This window comes from Canis aureus, chromosome 23, assembly GCF_053574225.1.
Source record: "Canis aureus isolate CA01 chromosome 23, VMU_Caureus_v.1.0, whole genome shotgun sequence".
NCBI lineage: Eukaryota > Metazoa > Chordata > Mammalia > Carnivora > Canidae > Canis > Canis aureus.
This window is the reverse complement of record NC_135633.1, coordinates 3,780,427-3,793,769: the sequence shown is the minus strand read 5'-3', so window position 1 is coordinate 3,793,769 and position 13,343 is coordinate 3,780,427. Positions and strand designations below refer to the sequence as shown.

General features: G+C 36.4%; 1 protein-coding gene across 5 annotated transcripts in view; it reads left to right on the top strand.

Moving 5' to 3' along the window:
- Positions 1-1,793: 1,793 nt before the first annotated feature.
- ANO3 (anoctamin 3) overlaps positions 1,794-13,343 on the top strand; it is a 373,740-nt gene continuing 362,190 nt past the window's right edge. For 2 of the 5 annotated variants that reach the window (XM_077866168.1, XM_077866167.1), the window contains exon 1: positions 1,794-2,282. In XM_077866168.1, the coding sequence (XP_077722294.1) occupies positions 2,129-2,282 (154 nt within the window). In that variant the 5' untranslated portion in view covers positions 1,794-2,128. Of the gene's footprint in view, positions 2,283-11,681; positions 11,793-12,883; positions 13,016-13,343 lie in introns of those variants that run through there. The other 3 variants (XM_077866169.1, XM_077866166.1, XM_077866171.1) reach the window with 2 other exon arrangements.

Below are 13,343 nucleotides of genomic sequence, written 5' to 3'. Positions count from 1 at the left end.
CTCCCAGTGGGGATTGATACAGGGCTCAATCTCACCACCCTGAGGTCATGACCCGAGCTGAAATCAAGAGTCAGGTGCTTAACCGACTGAGCCAGCCATGCACCCCTTAAATTAAATTTCCCAAGGTGACCAACATAACCTGCCTAGCTACTCAGAGGGAGCTGATGTTTTACCTTTTAAAGAGTACAACAGTGTCAGCCTCCTCAATCCCTGCCTTTTTGGCATTTGCTCCTCTCCTGATCACTTGCTCATATTATGACATCCGTCCTTTGTGTTGCTCCAGCTGTGTGTTTGATTTGACTACCATTTTGTAAATACACCTTTTCCCCTAAACTTCACTGAAATATAATTGCACACAACATGGTATATGTTTAGGGTATATAATGTGATCCTTTGATACATGCATCTATCGCATAACAATTACCACAGTAAGGTCCAGTAGCACATACTTCCCCTCACGGTTCGCTTATTTTATTTTGTTTTGTTTTATTATTCGGTGGTGAGAACATCGCAAATCTACTCCGTCAGCCACTTTCCTGTATATAATGCAGTACTGTGATCGATAGGCCCCATGCCGTACATTACATTCCTCGATCTCACCCGCCTCTGACCAACCTCTCCCCTTACTCCCACCCCCAGCCCCTGGCAACCTCCTGTCCGCTCTCTCCTCTCACAGGCTCAGCTTTCCCAGATTCCACATGTAAGTGAATCAAGCACACTGGCCTTTTCTTGGACATACCTCACCTCGCAGAGCACCCTCATGTTTCTCCCATGTTGTCCCAAGGGGTAGGCCTTCCTTTTTCTGTGGCTGAAAACACCCCATGGTAGATCATATTTTCTCTGTGGTTCATCTGTCCGCAGACACTCACAGCTTACCTGCCTTGAGTTCTGTGAATAATGCTGCAGTGACCGCAGGGTGCACATACGTCCCTGAGACAGTCATTTCAGTTCACTGGGAGGTGTACCCACGAGTGACAATGCTGGGGCATAGATGGTAGTTGTTGTTGTTGTTGTTGTTGTTTAACCCTTTGAAGAACCTCCATAGTGTTTTCCATAGTGACTGTACTAATGTATATATTCCTAGCACCATCGCGTAAGTGTCCCCTTTTCTCCACATCTTTGCCAATACTTGTTATTTCCTGTCTTTCAGATGATAGCTATTCTAACAAGTGTGAGGTGATACTTTATTTTGGCTTTGATTTGCATTTCCGTGATGGTTAATGATGTTGAGGTCCTTTTCGTGTACCTATTAGGCATTTGCATGTCCTCTTTAGAAGACGAAAAGGTTGTTTGCCCAATTTTAAATTTGAATTACTACTACTCTACTACTACTACGACTACTACTACTACTACCACCGAGTTGTATGAGTCCCTTATATTTTTTGGGTATTTGGATATCAGATAAATGATTTGCAAGTATTTTCTTCCATTCTGTAGATTCCCTGCCTTTTCATTTTGATGTTGTTTCTTTGTTAATTTTGTTTGATTGTGCAGAAGCATTGTAGTTTGATTTACCTTTTAGTTTCCACAATCATAGCCATCTTTCAATAAGCATCATGGCTATAGTCTCTCAACCCTGACCCTGGAAATATCATTTAGGATTAATTTCCTTCCAGATTAAAACATTCCTTGATGAGCTGCCCGGTGGGGAAAAAAAAAAAAAAAAAAAAAAAAGTTTCATTCTCTTACAGTCCTTAGCCCCACCCAGCTGATCTTTTGTATACAGAAATGTGAATGAGAACTTCCAATACCAAGTTACTAAAAGCATCTCTCTGCAGCCTTGCCTATGTCCTCACTTAGCCTATTTTACTTTTCATCGCAGCCTCTCTGAGATGGGGTTAGTGCTGCTATCATTTTAAGGCAGCAAGATACCATCAAGAAAAAAAAGACTCTAAATTCCATCCATCCTGTTGAAGACAGTTGCCTAGAAAAAGGCATGAATACAGGAAGCTTAAGAGAGTCAGCTCTGCATGTTTTATCTCTTTTGGATTTCCAAGTGAGAATAATCACCGGAAAGCCTGGAGTTACTACAGATTATAATACAGTGATTTTTTTGTCCTGTCACCTACGATTTTTGAAACTTCAGTAGTGTGAACTTTGACTTACATAGCTCTTTAAGAATTTTGCAATGTCAACTGTGAAGTTTGAGCTGGATTATCTTTCTCCTGAAGGCTTTAAACATGAGCCTGCTTCCAACACAGAGTTTACTTTAACCTGTTTGACTGAACTCTCTGATGATTCCAGTCAGTTGGAACTTCAGCACTCCAATTCTGTCCCCGCTGGTAAGCTAAACTTCAGTTTGATATTTTAGAGCATCTTACATTTGTATTTTTTTAATGTCAGGTATGTAACAAATACATCTCAATGTCACCTACTTTGTGGTGGTAAAACTCATGTCAATTTTAGTTTCTTTGGTTGTTTTTCCACAAAACATATAAATTTCTACAAAAAGAACAGAGGGTTCTCTCAATAGAGTGAAATGCCAGAAAACAAATTTAAGGAACCCGAGAAAAGTGTTAATATTGAAGTAGATTTTGTTTTTCTGAACACTCAAGTCTATCAAGTCTTAGTTTTGTTTGCGATGATGGATGAAATCAGGGATTGTTTCCATGAACTTCAAAGTTCTGCCATCTTTCATTCATTTCTTTTATTTCTATTTTCTTTTATATAATTACATGAAGGATAATATGTGCTGTTTACCTTCTCATTAAGAACAAGAGAATATTCTTTTTGTTCATGTTATTTTATGACGTGATTATGTGACCTGACAATGTTGATAGAATTCAATGTGAAAAAATCATTTTTTGATACCTATGGGTGATAATCACTTATCTAGCATCCAACAGTTTTCATTTTTGCATTGCAGTTTTGAGGAAAAGAAGCTATATACACTAATAGCCTACATTCATTAAAAAATTCTGTGGGTTTGGCTTATGTGAACAGCTATGAGATGGCAATGGGGAATTAATTGGGCTTTGTAGAAAAAAATCGTCTAATAAATTAATATTTTAAATATTGTTCTAAAGGAAAATTCCCTTAAGAGTTAGTTGTTTATCTTTATTCATAAAAAAAGACAGTGCAATGAGAAAAGTAAAAGTTAAGCAAAGTCTTCATAGCTCTGGATGTTACAGGACATTAATCTTTGTCCAATGAAAAAGAACTTGCAGAAATAACAAATTCCATTTTGCAAGCAGAGGATTCTTCTAAGAAAACTTGGCATATTTATTTATTTTGAGATGTTTGAAAAGAAGTTTTATGTGACTCCCAACCAATCGTTGATTTGTTATTCATAGACTCTTTTGTATTATATGACTTGTTTTACAGTATGGGCGGTTCTATAATCAGGAGGATACAGCAACTTTTTAAATCTTCTTTCATCCATCCTGTTATTTCTCTTTTTTAGATTGAAAGTATTACTGGGTATTGAACCTACAATTGCATGAATGGAAAAATACATTCTTTTTTATAAATGAACAGTACAGCACAGTAGATGTAGATGGGAAAAGGAGGTTTACAAATAAAGTATCTACCAGTTTAATCATGGTTTAAATATCCATGTTCTTTTCACCAAATTTCTTGTCTCCTGGTCATCTCTGCAGTAAACTCAACTGCTGTCTTCATGAAGCTAGCATTGCACAGCCATAGCTTAGGTATGAACTCTTCCCCAGTGCCTGGAAGACACTTTCACCTCAATATCCTTGGCAGTCCCCCAAATTCAACACAAATAAACTAAACTCCCTAGAAATGCCTCCTTCTTCTTACATTCTTATTTTTGTCAGTATCCTCTAAATCATCTCAAACACTCCTCGGCATTTATTTCATATAAAGTGCATGTTTATTTCTATGCATATTAGTTTAATGTATATCTTCTTTACCTCCTGGCCCACCACTATGGTGCCAGTACTCAATACGGTGCCTGGCAATAGAGGACTGTTTATATCCTGACTCATCGATCGCCTGGCTGAGGGGCTGAAGGATTGGCCCTCTTCATTCCCCTAGTGCGCGCACCTGTATTGTCTTTTACCTTCTACCTTCTACTCTTGCCCATGGACAGACACATAATCCTTCCTAAGCACAAGTCTGACCTTTTCCCACTTTTGTTTGCAATTTCTGTTAAATCTGTGTGGCCTGTGTTATACACCTGGTGCTCTAGGATCTAATTTTTTTCCCCCAGAACTTTGCCAGTTTCATGTAACCTACCTATAGCCTACAGGAATGATTTACTTACACTTTCCAATTACTGTTCATGTTATTCTTTCAAAATAATGTCCAATAATTATTTCTCCTTCCTAAATTTAGTAAGATCTCACTGAGAAGAAAAAAAAAATTCATCTTCGTCCCGAATGCCTATGGTTAACTCTTTATATAAAGGAATATTTCCTGTCTCTAAGTTCTAAACAAAAGTTTGTCTTATATATAAAAATGTTCACATTCTAGGTTTTTATTGTTGTAAATACATATGTCCATGGCTCATCTTCTATTATATAATGTGATTAGATTATGCTTCTTGAAGGTAATCGCCTTTTCACAATTGTTTTTTGCATTATTCCTATGTCATAAATATGATTAATTAAGTGACTAAATGGTAAAGTGTAGTGTATTTTTTTTATTCTTTTTTTTTATTCTTTTTTTTATTGGTGTTCAATTTACTAACATACAGAATAACCCCCAGTGCCCGTCACCCATTCACTCCCACCCCCCGCCCTCCTCCCCTTCTACCACCCCTAGTTCGTTTCCCAGAGTTAGCAGTCTTTACGTTCTGTCTCCCTTTCTGATATTTCCTACCCATTTCTTCTCCCTTCCCTTATATTCCCTTTCACTATTATTTATATTCCCCAAATGAATGAGAACATATAATGTTTGTCCTTCTCCGACTGACTTACTTCACTCATATTTTTAATTTATTTCCTGTCATAGGGAGTATTTGTTTAAGTCTACTTCTACATGCATTTTATCTGCCAAAATACTATATGGAAATTAACACACAATTTTTTTTTGCTTGATGATACCATCAAACAAGATAGTACCCATGTGGAATTTGTCCTTCATTTAAAATTTTTATGAAGCATTAAGCATCCTAGAATCTACTTTGTATGCTAGATCTTTTCACCTTGTATTCAAGAGAATCAAGTTCTATCCATTTAAATGTATTTATTGGAATTTTTTTAAAATAAAATATTCATTGAATGTCTATAACTGAGAGTTAGTGGTTGGAGTATCTATATGAAGATGAAACTGAGGTAACAGTGGAAGCAGGGAAAGAGTTTTCACCTCAGTAATGTGACAGTATGTTTTCAGCATACATATGCATGTATCCCTAGCATAGGGAAATAGAATATAATAGGTGAATGTTAGTCCATAGAAAGTTGTATATCTAAAAAGAAAAATATTCCATTGCCAGCAAAAACAGTATTTATACCTTTCACTTGTATAATAACTTGAATTCATACCTACAGAATATGAATAGTTCTCACAAGACATCCTAGAGGCAAATTTCATTTATCTTGAACTTTATTAAATAAGAGAATTCAAAGGCCAGAAAAATAATGCAATTGGATCTAAGTTGCACACATATATCTATCTATTGTGGTGTGTGTGTCTGTGTGTGTGTGTCAGTGCGGTGGGTGGTGGCAAAAGGAGAAGAAAGAAGCAAGAAGCAAGCTCTTAATCTGTTTCGTGTCTCTAAACTTAGTGTCCTTTTTCTTTTCTCAACACTTCATGGAAAATCTGATTAAGAAACAGTACCATGGAAGAAGATGCTTCTTTATGTTTCAGAAATGGATTTCATCAGTAATCTGTAATGAGAATATAAATATAATTCCTGAATTCTGGATTGTGCTTTAAATAACTTTTAAGGTTATGAACATTTCCTCATCATGCTCATCATTATCACCATTGTGATATGAATGATAAGCACATACATATCATTTCCATACCTCAGGCAGTGCTGTGAATGTTCTGTATGCATATATATACACACACATACATGCATATTTACATGTGTTTTTTATAAATACAAATACGTAAATATATATATACATATATATATATGTATGTATTTTATCCTTGAGAAACAAGTAATAAAGCTTCCATCACAACACAGTCTAGCACATTTGTGAGTGTATGTGATTGAACTTTTAAAAAATTTGTTGATTTTATTTAATCTAGAATTTCATATTAGAAATTTAAATATTTATTAGACACCCAAGCCCTTTTACACAGAACATTTCCTAACATCCTGAAAGACCAGCTTTGGAGATTTGGAGAAATGAATTATGTAATGCTAGTGAAGTCTTTGGAGAACTCTAATAAAAAGTCAAGGTAAGGTCCCGTTCAGCCACCAACAAGCAGTATCACTTGGGGCAAGGTTTTAACATCCCTCCTGAGTAATTTTTCTAATCTGTAAAATGTCTAGAATAGATCAGTTGATTTTAAAAGCCACCAACAGCTATAAAAAAAAAAAGCTAATGAAAATAATTAGATTTAGAACATTTCCAATGCACATCGTTAAGCTAGATAAAGACCAGAATGTAAAGAAGGGTCAAGACAAAGCTTCTGTTTACATATAATGTATAACAATAGTAAAAAAGTCAACATATGCAAAGAATTTCATAATTTATGGAGTTCTTTTACATTTGACTTTCGCAGCCACCTTGTAGATCAAATCATTTTTTACTCCCATTTTTATAAATGGAGAAACTGCATATCAGTGATATTTTACAGTGAAATTTTAGTAAGTGATAAACCAACTTGGACCCAGATTTCTCCAATTATAAATGTTGTTGCTACTACACTAGTATAAGTGCAAGTACCAGTCTTACTACTTAACCTGACAAAAACAGCATTTACTATTTTATTGACAATGCCAAATACTTGAATCCTAGTCTACTCTCTAAATGTTCTGAAGCATGAGGAAGTAAAATATTATTATAATTATCCATCATATTTCAAGTATAGATTTATAGACCACTAGTTTACAAGCCAACTTGCTATTTTCAACTCAGAATGGTTGAGTTGAAATCTTTATAAGAAAAGATATTTACAAAAACTTTATAATCTAGGTAAGACTAATTGGTCTATAGAAAATGTTAACTTGCTGCTTTTAAATAATGACTGTGTTAATTTTGAATGTGTCCTATATATTGAGTAATTTTCAGAATGGTTTAATATCCTGTCCTATCTGTATTAGAAAGTCCATCAAATTCAAATAGTTCCTGGTAAACCAACCTAACTTTGGAGCAGTTAACTATTAAATACTAGAAGTTGTCCCACAGTTTCTATATTTAAAAATTGCCTTTAAGACATTTCCATAAATGACTCATTTCCTTCTTTTAATTCTTATTTTTTTAAAAATCCCCAATCTTAGCCAGGCGCTGGTATATTATTGATTGATAACAATATTTTGAGCCAAATAAGAACCCTTTCTGTTGCCTTTTATTTGCAGCTGAAGATTAACTTAAAATGATTTACCCAGAGTTACACAGTTACTTGTAACCTTAAATGGAGATAAGAAATTGGGTCTCATAGTGTCTTGTCCATTCCATTTTACACTAAAATAAATATCATCCCTCCAAGTTTCCTTGGTATAATGTCTGCCTCATACAAGATGAAAATAAACCTACTCTGCTGAAGTATAACTTGAGTCATAAGACAATTAACTATTGTGCTTTCCTAAGAATAGCAGATTTTAAGGTCTCATATGAGCTCAGTCAAATACCATATTTTTTAAAAAGTATTACACTATCCAGTATTAGCCAGAGGAATAAATATAAACATTTATAAACATCACATATCCCCTTCAAACCACATGATCGCAACACAGACACACATTCAATCACTGCATGCTCTGAGAATTTGACTATATTTATCCTTCTCGATATGTCTTGGAACCTAGAAATGACTAACCACTCCGCAGAATTTCCAGCTGTGCTAAGGTCAGCATAAAAAGAAAATCATCATCATGGGTGATTGGGGCTTTATGAATTGGGCTTTGCACTCTTCATTTCTTTGTCTTAGGAAACAAAGAGCATGGTTTCTAAAGATATGCAAGGAGATCCAAAGAACAGATTCTGTTCTATGACCTAGGATGGAGGGTGAGTATCCAGCTCATTGCAGCCCAGAAGACCATCTCTGACCAGAAAGTAAAAGGCTACTGTGTAAAAAGGTTTTTGCTTAGTTAGAAGGAATTAGAGGTTCTAAGTTCTTGAGATGCTTAGAACTATGACCGTTGCCACATGACTAATAATAGTTATTATGCTACCATCATCAACAACTTAGATTTATTAGATGTCTCCTCTGTGCCCAGCTCTCTGCCACTTCCTAAGAAATGTCTCGTATTTGGAAGGTCCAACGCCTGATGTAACTACATTCTCTAAATCTAGCTATGAAAAAAATCCATATATATTATTGAAATAGGTCACTATTTTATTCTGCTAGTCTCATTCAGGGCAGGAACATATCAGTTAGAGAATAGTGCTTTGGCAGGGTGGTTTCCAAAGTCAAGTATAGTCCATGGAGCACTTGCGTTAGAATCACCAGGGTACTCGTGATACATGGGGATTCTAGGATCCCATCCTAGATTCTCTGTATGTAAACTCTGTGGATGCTATCTCAGAATCTAGATTTTAGAAATCCCTCATGATATGTCCATACACACTAAAGTTTGAAAATAAGTGTTTTGGTCAAGGGTCATGATATGTTAATTAGCAAAGGCCCCCTACAATGATCTCTACATTCTGGCACTTTTTCCAGATAGTTTCTGATTGTACTACTCTACAACCAACTATAGGTCTTTCGTCAATAGGCTTTTATACTAAGGTTGTTGATCCACTGACATACTTGACAGAGTGTCTTCCTATTTTTCTTACATTTGCATATTACCCTCAGTTAAATTCAGATCAAACTCTTCCAAAGGGCCCTCCCTGTCATCCTTTCTATGTAACATCTAATTTTCCCTGTATTAGATGCCCAGAGTATCCATTTCTGTGGCATTGGTATCAATGTTAAATATTTATTTTCTGCGTTTAATCTTGCATTTAAATCTTTTGCTGTTAGGTATTGGGTGTAACTTTCAGCTTTCAGTGCAGTTTTAGTAAATAGAGAATAAACTCCCATGAGATAAGGGGTATGTTGTACTTTTCTTCAATTCCCTAGGCAGAGACCAGCAGAGAGCTCTATGAACTGAGAAGCTGAATTGCTTGTTTCTAATATGACTTTACAAAGATGGGCCAATTGATTGAAACCCTCACTTCCTTTGTGGAATTTTTTAATATAACTCTGATCTCTTAATGGCTCTGCCTAGGGGCCTTCAACTCATTCTGTCTTAAGAAGAGCAATCTAGATTCATATAATATGCATCCTTGGCTGCCATGGTAAAATGAAAAGTTAATGCTAATGTGATGTTGTAAAATGAAATACTCCCAACAACCATCATTTCGTTAAATGCCTACTGAAAATATGCTACTAGGAATTGAGTACATCTATTACAATTCAAAATGATAAGTTAGAAAGTGGCCTTTCTGATACCATACAAGGTATGATAATGGAAGTATTGATAAGTGGCCATTTCATAGTGCATAATACCTGGTGGAGTTCACTAAATTGGATAGAGACAGAGACAGATGCAAATGCATAGATATTTTCCTTCAAAGATATCCTGGTATCGTGTCTTCCTGGTAGCAGATGAAAAGGTCTTACTCTGGTTTTGGAATAGGCCTCAGTACCTTGGCTTATACAGCACTTCCTACAGAAAACCAAGGACTGTGGTGAAATGTTTCTGATGAGATTCTCAGGTTGGCATCGTGATATACAGTCACAATCTTTATTCATAGAGCTCTTTCCGGAAGACAGTTGACAAAGGGCTCTCTATATAATAGTGGGTGGGTTCCCATCTTAAGGTATAAAATCAGGTAAGCTACTGATATTTTTTTTAAGATTTTATTTATTTATTGATGAGAGACACACAGAGAGAGAGAGAGAGAGGCAGAGACCCAGGCAGAGGGAGAAGCAGGCTCCATGCAAGGAGCCCAATGTGGGACACGATCCCCGGACCCCAGGATCACGGCCTGGGCTGAAGGAGGCACCAAACAGCTGAGCCACCCGGCCTGCCCGCTACTGATAATTTATAACCAGTTATAGAAAATGTACTTTAGTTAACTTGCAAGTATTATTCCCTTCAAAAGTACAATAGATTCTAAAATCTAGAAATCATTGTGAGGTTTTAGGCTAAGTTTTCAGGGGAAAAATAAAATCATAGAACATGCTGATTATCAGCATGAAAAGAGAAATAGCTGCTGCTGACTCCAGAGTCATGTCGCTTTTGCTGAGACTGCAAAGCTCTCAGTTCTGCTCTGACCCCAGAGTACACTGAAAATCACTGAGTAAACAGGAAAAAGATACAGCAATACCCCTCTCTCCCAATCCTCTGCCCTGGTTGGTTTCTTCCTGAGTCACAGCTGAACTTCTACTCTGGAGTGGGAATAACTTCACAAGAGACACATTGGCCAAGAATAAGCAGTGGGTGGATCCAGCAAGAGAAAGCCGCTCTGGACTGGTTTCCTCATTTGAAAAGCAAAGGACTAGAGGGTACATTCTCTGAACCTCTTTCAAAGATTCTCTGATTTAATTTTATAGGCATTTATTAAAAAAAAAAATAAGGCTCTATCAGGAGGGTCCAGCAAGTTCTGCAAGTCACCATAAATTCTGATTTATTTTACTGCCTAATATAAATTTGCACACTGGGGAAACTCATCATTGCCCTCTGGTCACCCAGCTTCCTATGGATGTGTATGGCCTCACCCATCTCTGCTGGGCTTTTTCAAAGCTCACTGTGTTTCATAACATGGGGATACTTTGCATGTCCTCAAGAATGTTGGAAAAACCATTGCTGTCCCTTGAGTCAGCTGTGGTGGATCCTATTATTGAGAGTGGTGTTTTGCCTATTTTTAGATGACCAATGAACTACCTACATTTCCCATGTTTATATCTTATTTTCACATTCTCAGGTTTCAGCTCTCATATTGTGTATCCTTTCCTTTATTCTGGTCTATAATTTGAGTTCTCAAAAGCTAAATAAACGTGTTTATGTTCTCTGAAAATTCTATACAGAAAGTTCTTGCTCTCATTTATGAGTAGAAAATATATAAACTATAAATAAAATCTCAGATTTAATATTCTCATATTCTAATTTATATAAGTCCAAAAGTCTATGACATTTATTTTTATAATTTTTTGAGCTACACATTTTAACTGAACACAAACTGGTTGCTACAGAACCAATTGTCTACCTAAGAATAGACCCTCTAAAATAATCCAGTATCTTTGTGCAAATTAAAACTGTTATTCTGCATAAATGATAGAGAGGTAACTGCTTAGACCCTAGTCAAGCTAGAGCTCAGAGGTTGCTCTGATACTTTTTAGCTGTGTGATTTCTGTGAATCAGAAAATTCAGTGAACCTTTATATGTTTCTTTTTCCATATATATAATAAGGGTGTATAAATCTGTACCTCACAGAGAAGGTAAGAATATTAAATGAAACCACAACAGTATAACACAATGGCTGTCACTAGTAAGGATCTATGAAATGCTGTTAAGCTAAGTATATTATATAAGGTAGATTATATATTACAACAGCATTACAGAATGTTGGAATATTCCAGAATGTGGTGATTAACCATGTTCTGGGGATTACAGTCCACATGAGGCAAATTGTGGAATCTACGTAGGGCAAACTGAGCTACTCAAATTCAAACATAGTTGTCCACAGGAACACACGACTCTACAGAGAATAAAGGTCACAAACTTCAGGAACATTTATTTTACTTGATAAGTTATCCCACTAATGTTTAATACTAAAATAAAGGAGGGTGTGGTAGGAAGTAGAATCAATGCTTAAATTAATTTTTATAATAAAATGCCAGACTTCAAAGAAATTCTTGTTAGCTTAGAGATGTGTGTGGGTATTCACTTTTCTCTAACAAGAGAGATGTTTCTAAAGGAAAGTTTGTGAGGCACTGGAAAGAAAACAGGTGCTGGTTGCACGAGAACCGAGATTTCACTTGGCCGCTCCGTTAGTGATGTCCCATGATGCCAGTGGGTGCTCAGTGCATTTGATGAGGCCAGTAGTTTGTCCTGGATCCAGGGAGGCTGTGTTAGTTTTGGCACCAACATCCCGAAACAATGTTCTCTTCTCAGAGTGTCATGGGTTTTTGAAAGCAGTTAGGGATTTTACTTAAATTCATTGAGAGGTGGGAAAGAGAAACTTTTCTGTGTGTGCTAGAAATTAAACTTCTGTATTTTGTTCCCCAAAACTAAAAGCAGGCAGAGGAAAGTCTTCACTATGTTCATCTTAAAAAGATGATATAGCCTTTAGAAGTGAGAGGCCTTATCTGACCACTGACTAGTGCATCAAACAAGGAGGCAGAGATTTTAGAGACAACCATGTATTATCTAGATTAACTTGACTAAACTCAGAGATGGGAAGGGCTAGATTCACAAGCTCCTTTTATATGAGAATGTGAGAGTGAGGCCAAGAAAGCATGATGAGTAGCTTGCCTAATATTACACAGATAATTAGATCTCGAGGTCAGTCTGTAATTTTCTCTATCCCGAATTGTCAGGCCCTCATGGGTCCTCTAACTCCCCTGGGTCACGATGATAAAAGATGGCTGGGCTTGGCACTGGACACCTTTGGCTGGGACTCAAACATAGATTTAGAGCTTGTGAAAGTTACTTAATATTTCTCTGCCTGTTCTTAGTGGGACACTCACTTTGCAGAATTGATTGTGGGATTGAGAAACCGTATGAAAAAAATGCCTTGTGCAGGGACGGGCTTAGAATACATATTTAATGGATATGAGATGTCTCCTCGTTTACTACTTCCAGTGTTCTGCCTACGCGTATTACTCCCTTGTGTCTTCTCGACTCAGAAAGTGTTGGGCCATTCATATGAGTTGCTCTGAGGACTGGAGGTATTGAATCTGAAAATCAAAGTGGTCTACAAATACACACATCGCTGTGAGTTTTCTAATGAATGCTTGTAACAATATGATTTTTAGATCAAACTTTCTTAAAAGTGATTTATGATTAATTTCAAAAAGATAAAGATCTGGGGGTATTGGTCTAAGCATCTCTGGTAACATAAGAATCCTGATATCATCACTTCTTGGTTTATTTTTCATTAACACTGAAGAAATTACCCTTCCCTTCTATCTGTCCTGCTGCTGTTTTCTTCAGAATTCTTATCTGATGCCCGTAGTTAAGCACAATTCAGTGTCTCATAGTTATTGTCCACGGAATACTTGCCTCTCTCCAGCCAGATTTCAGAATTTAGGCTTATTTCCAA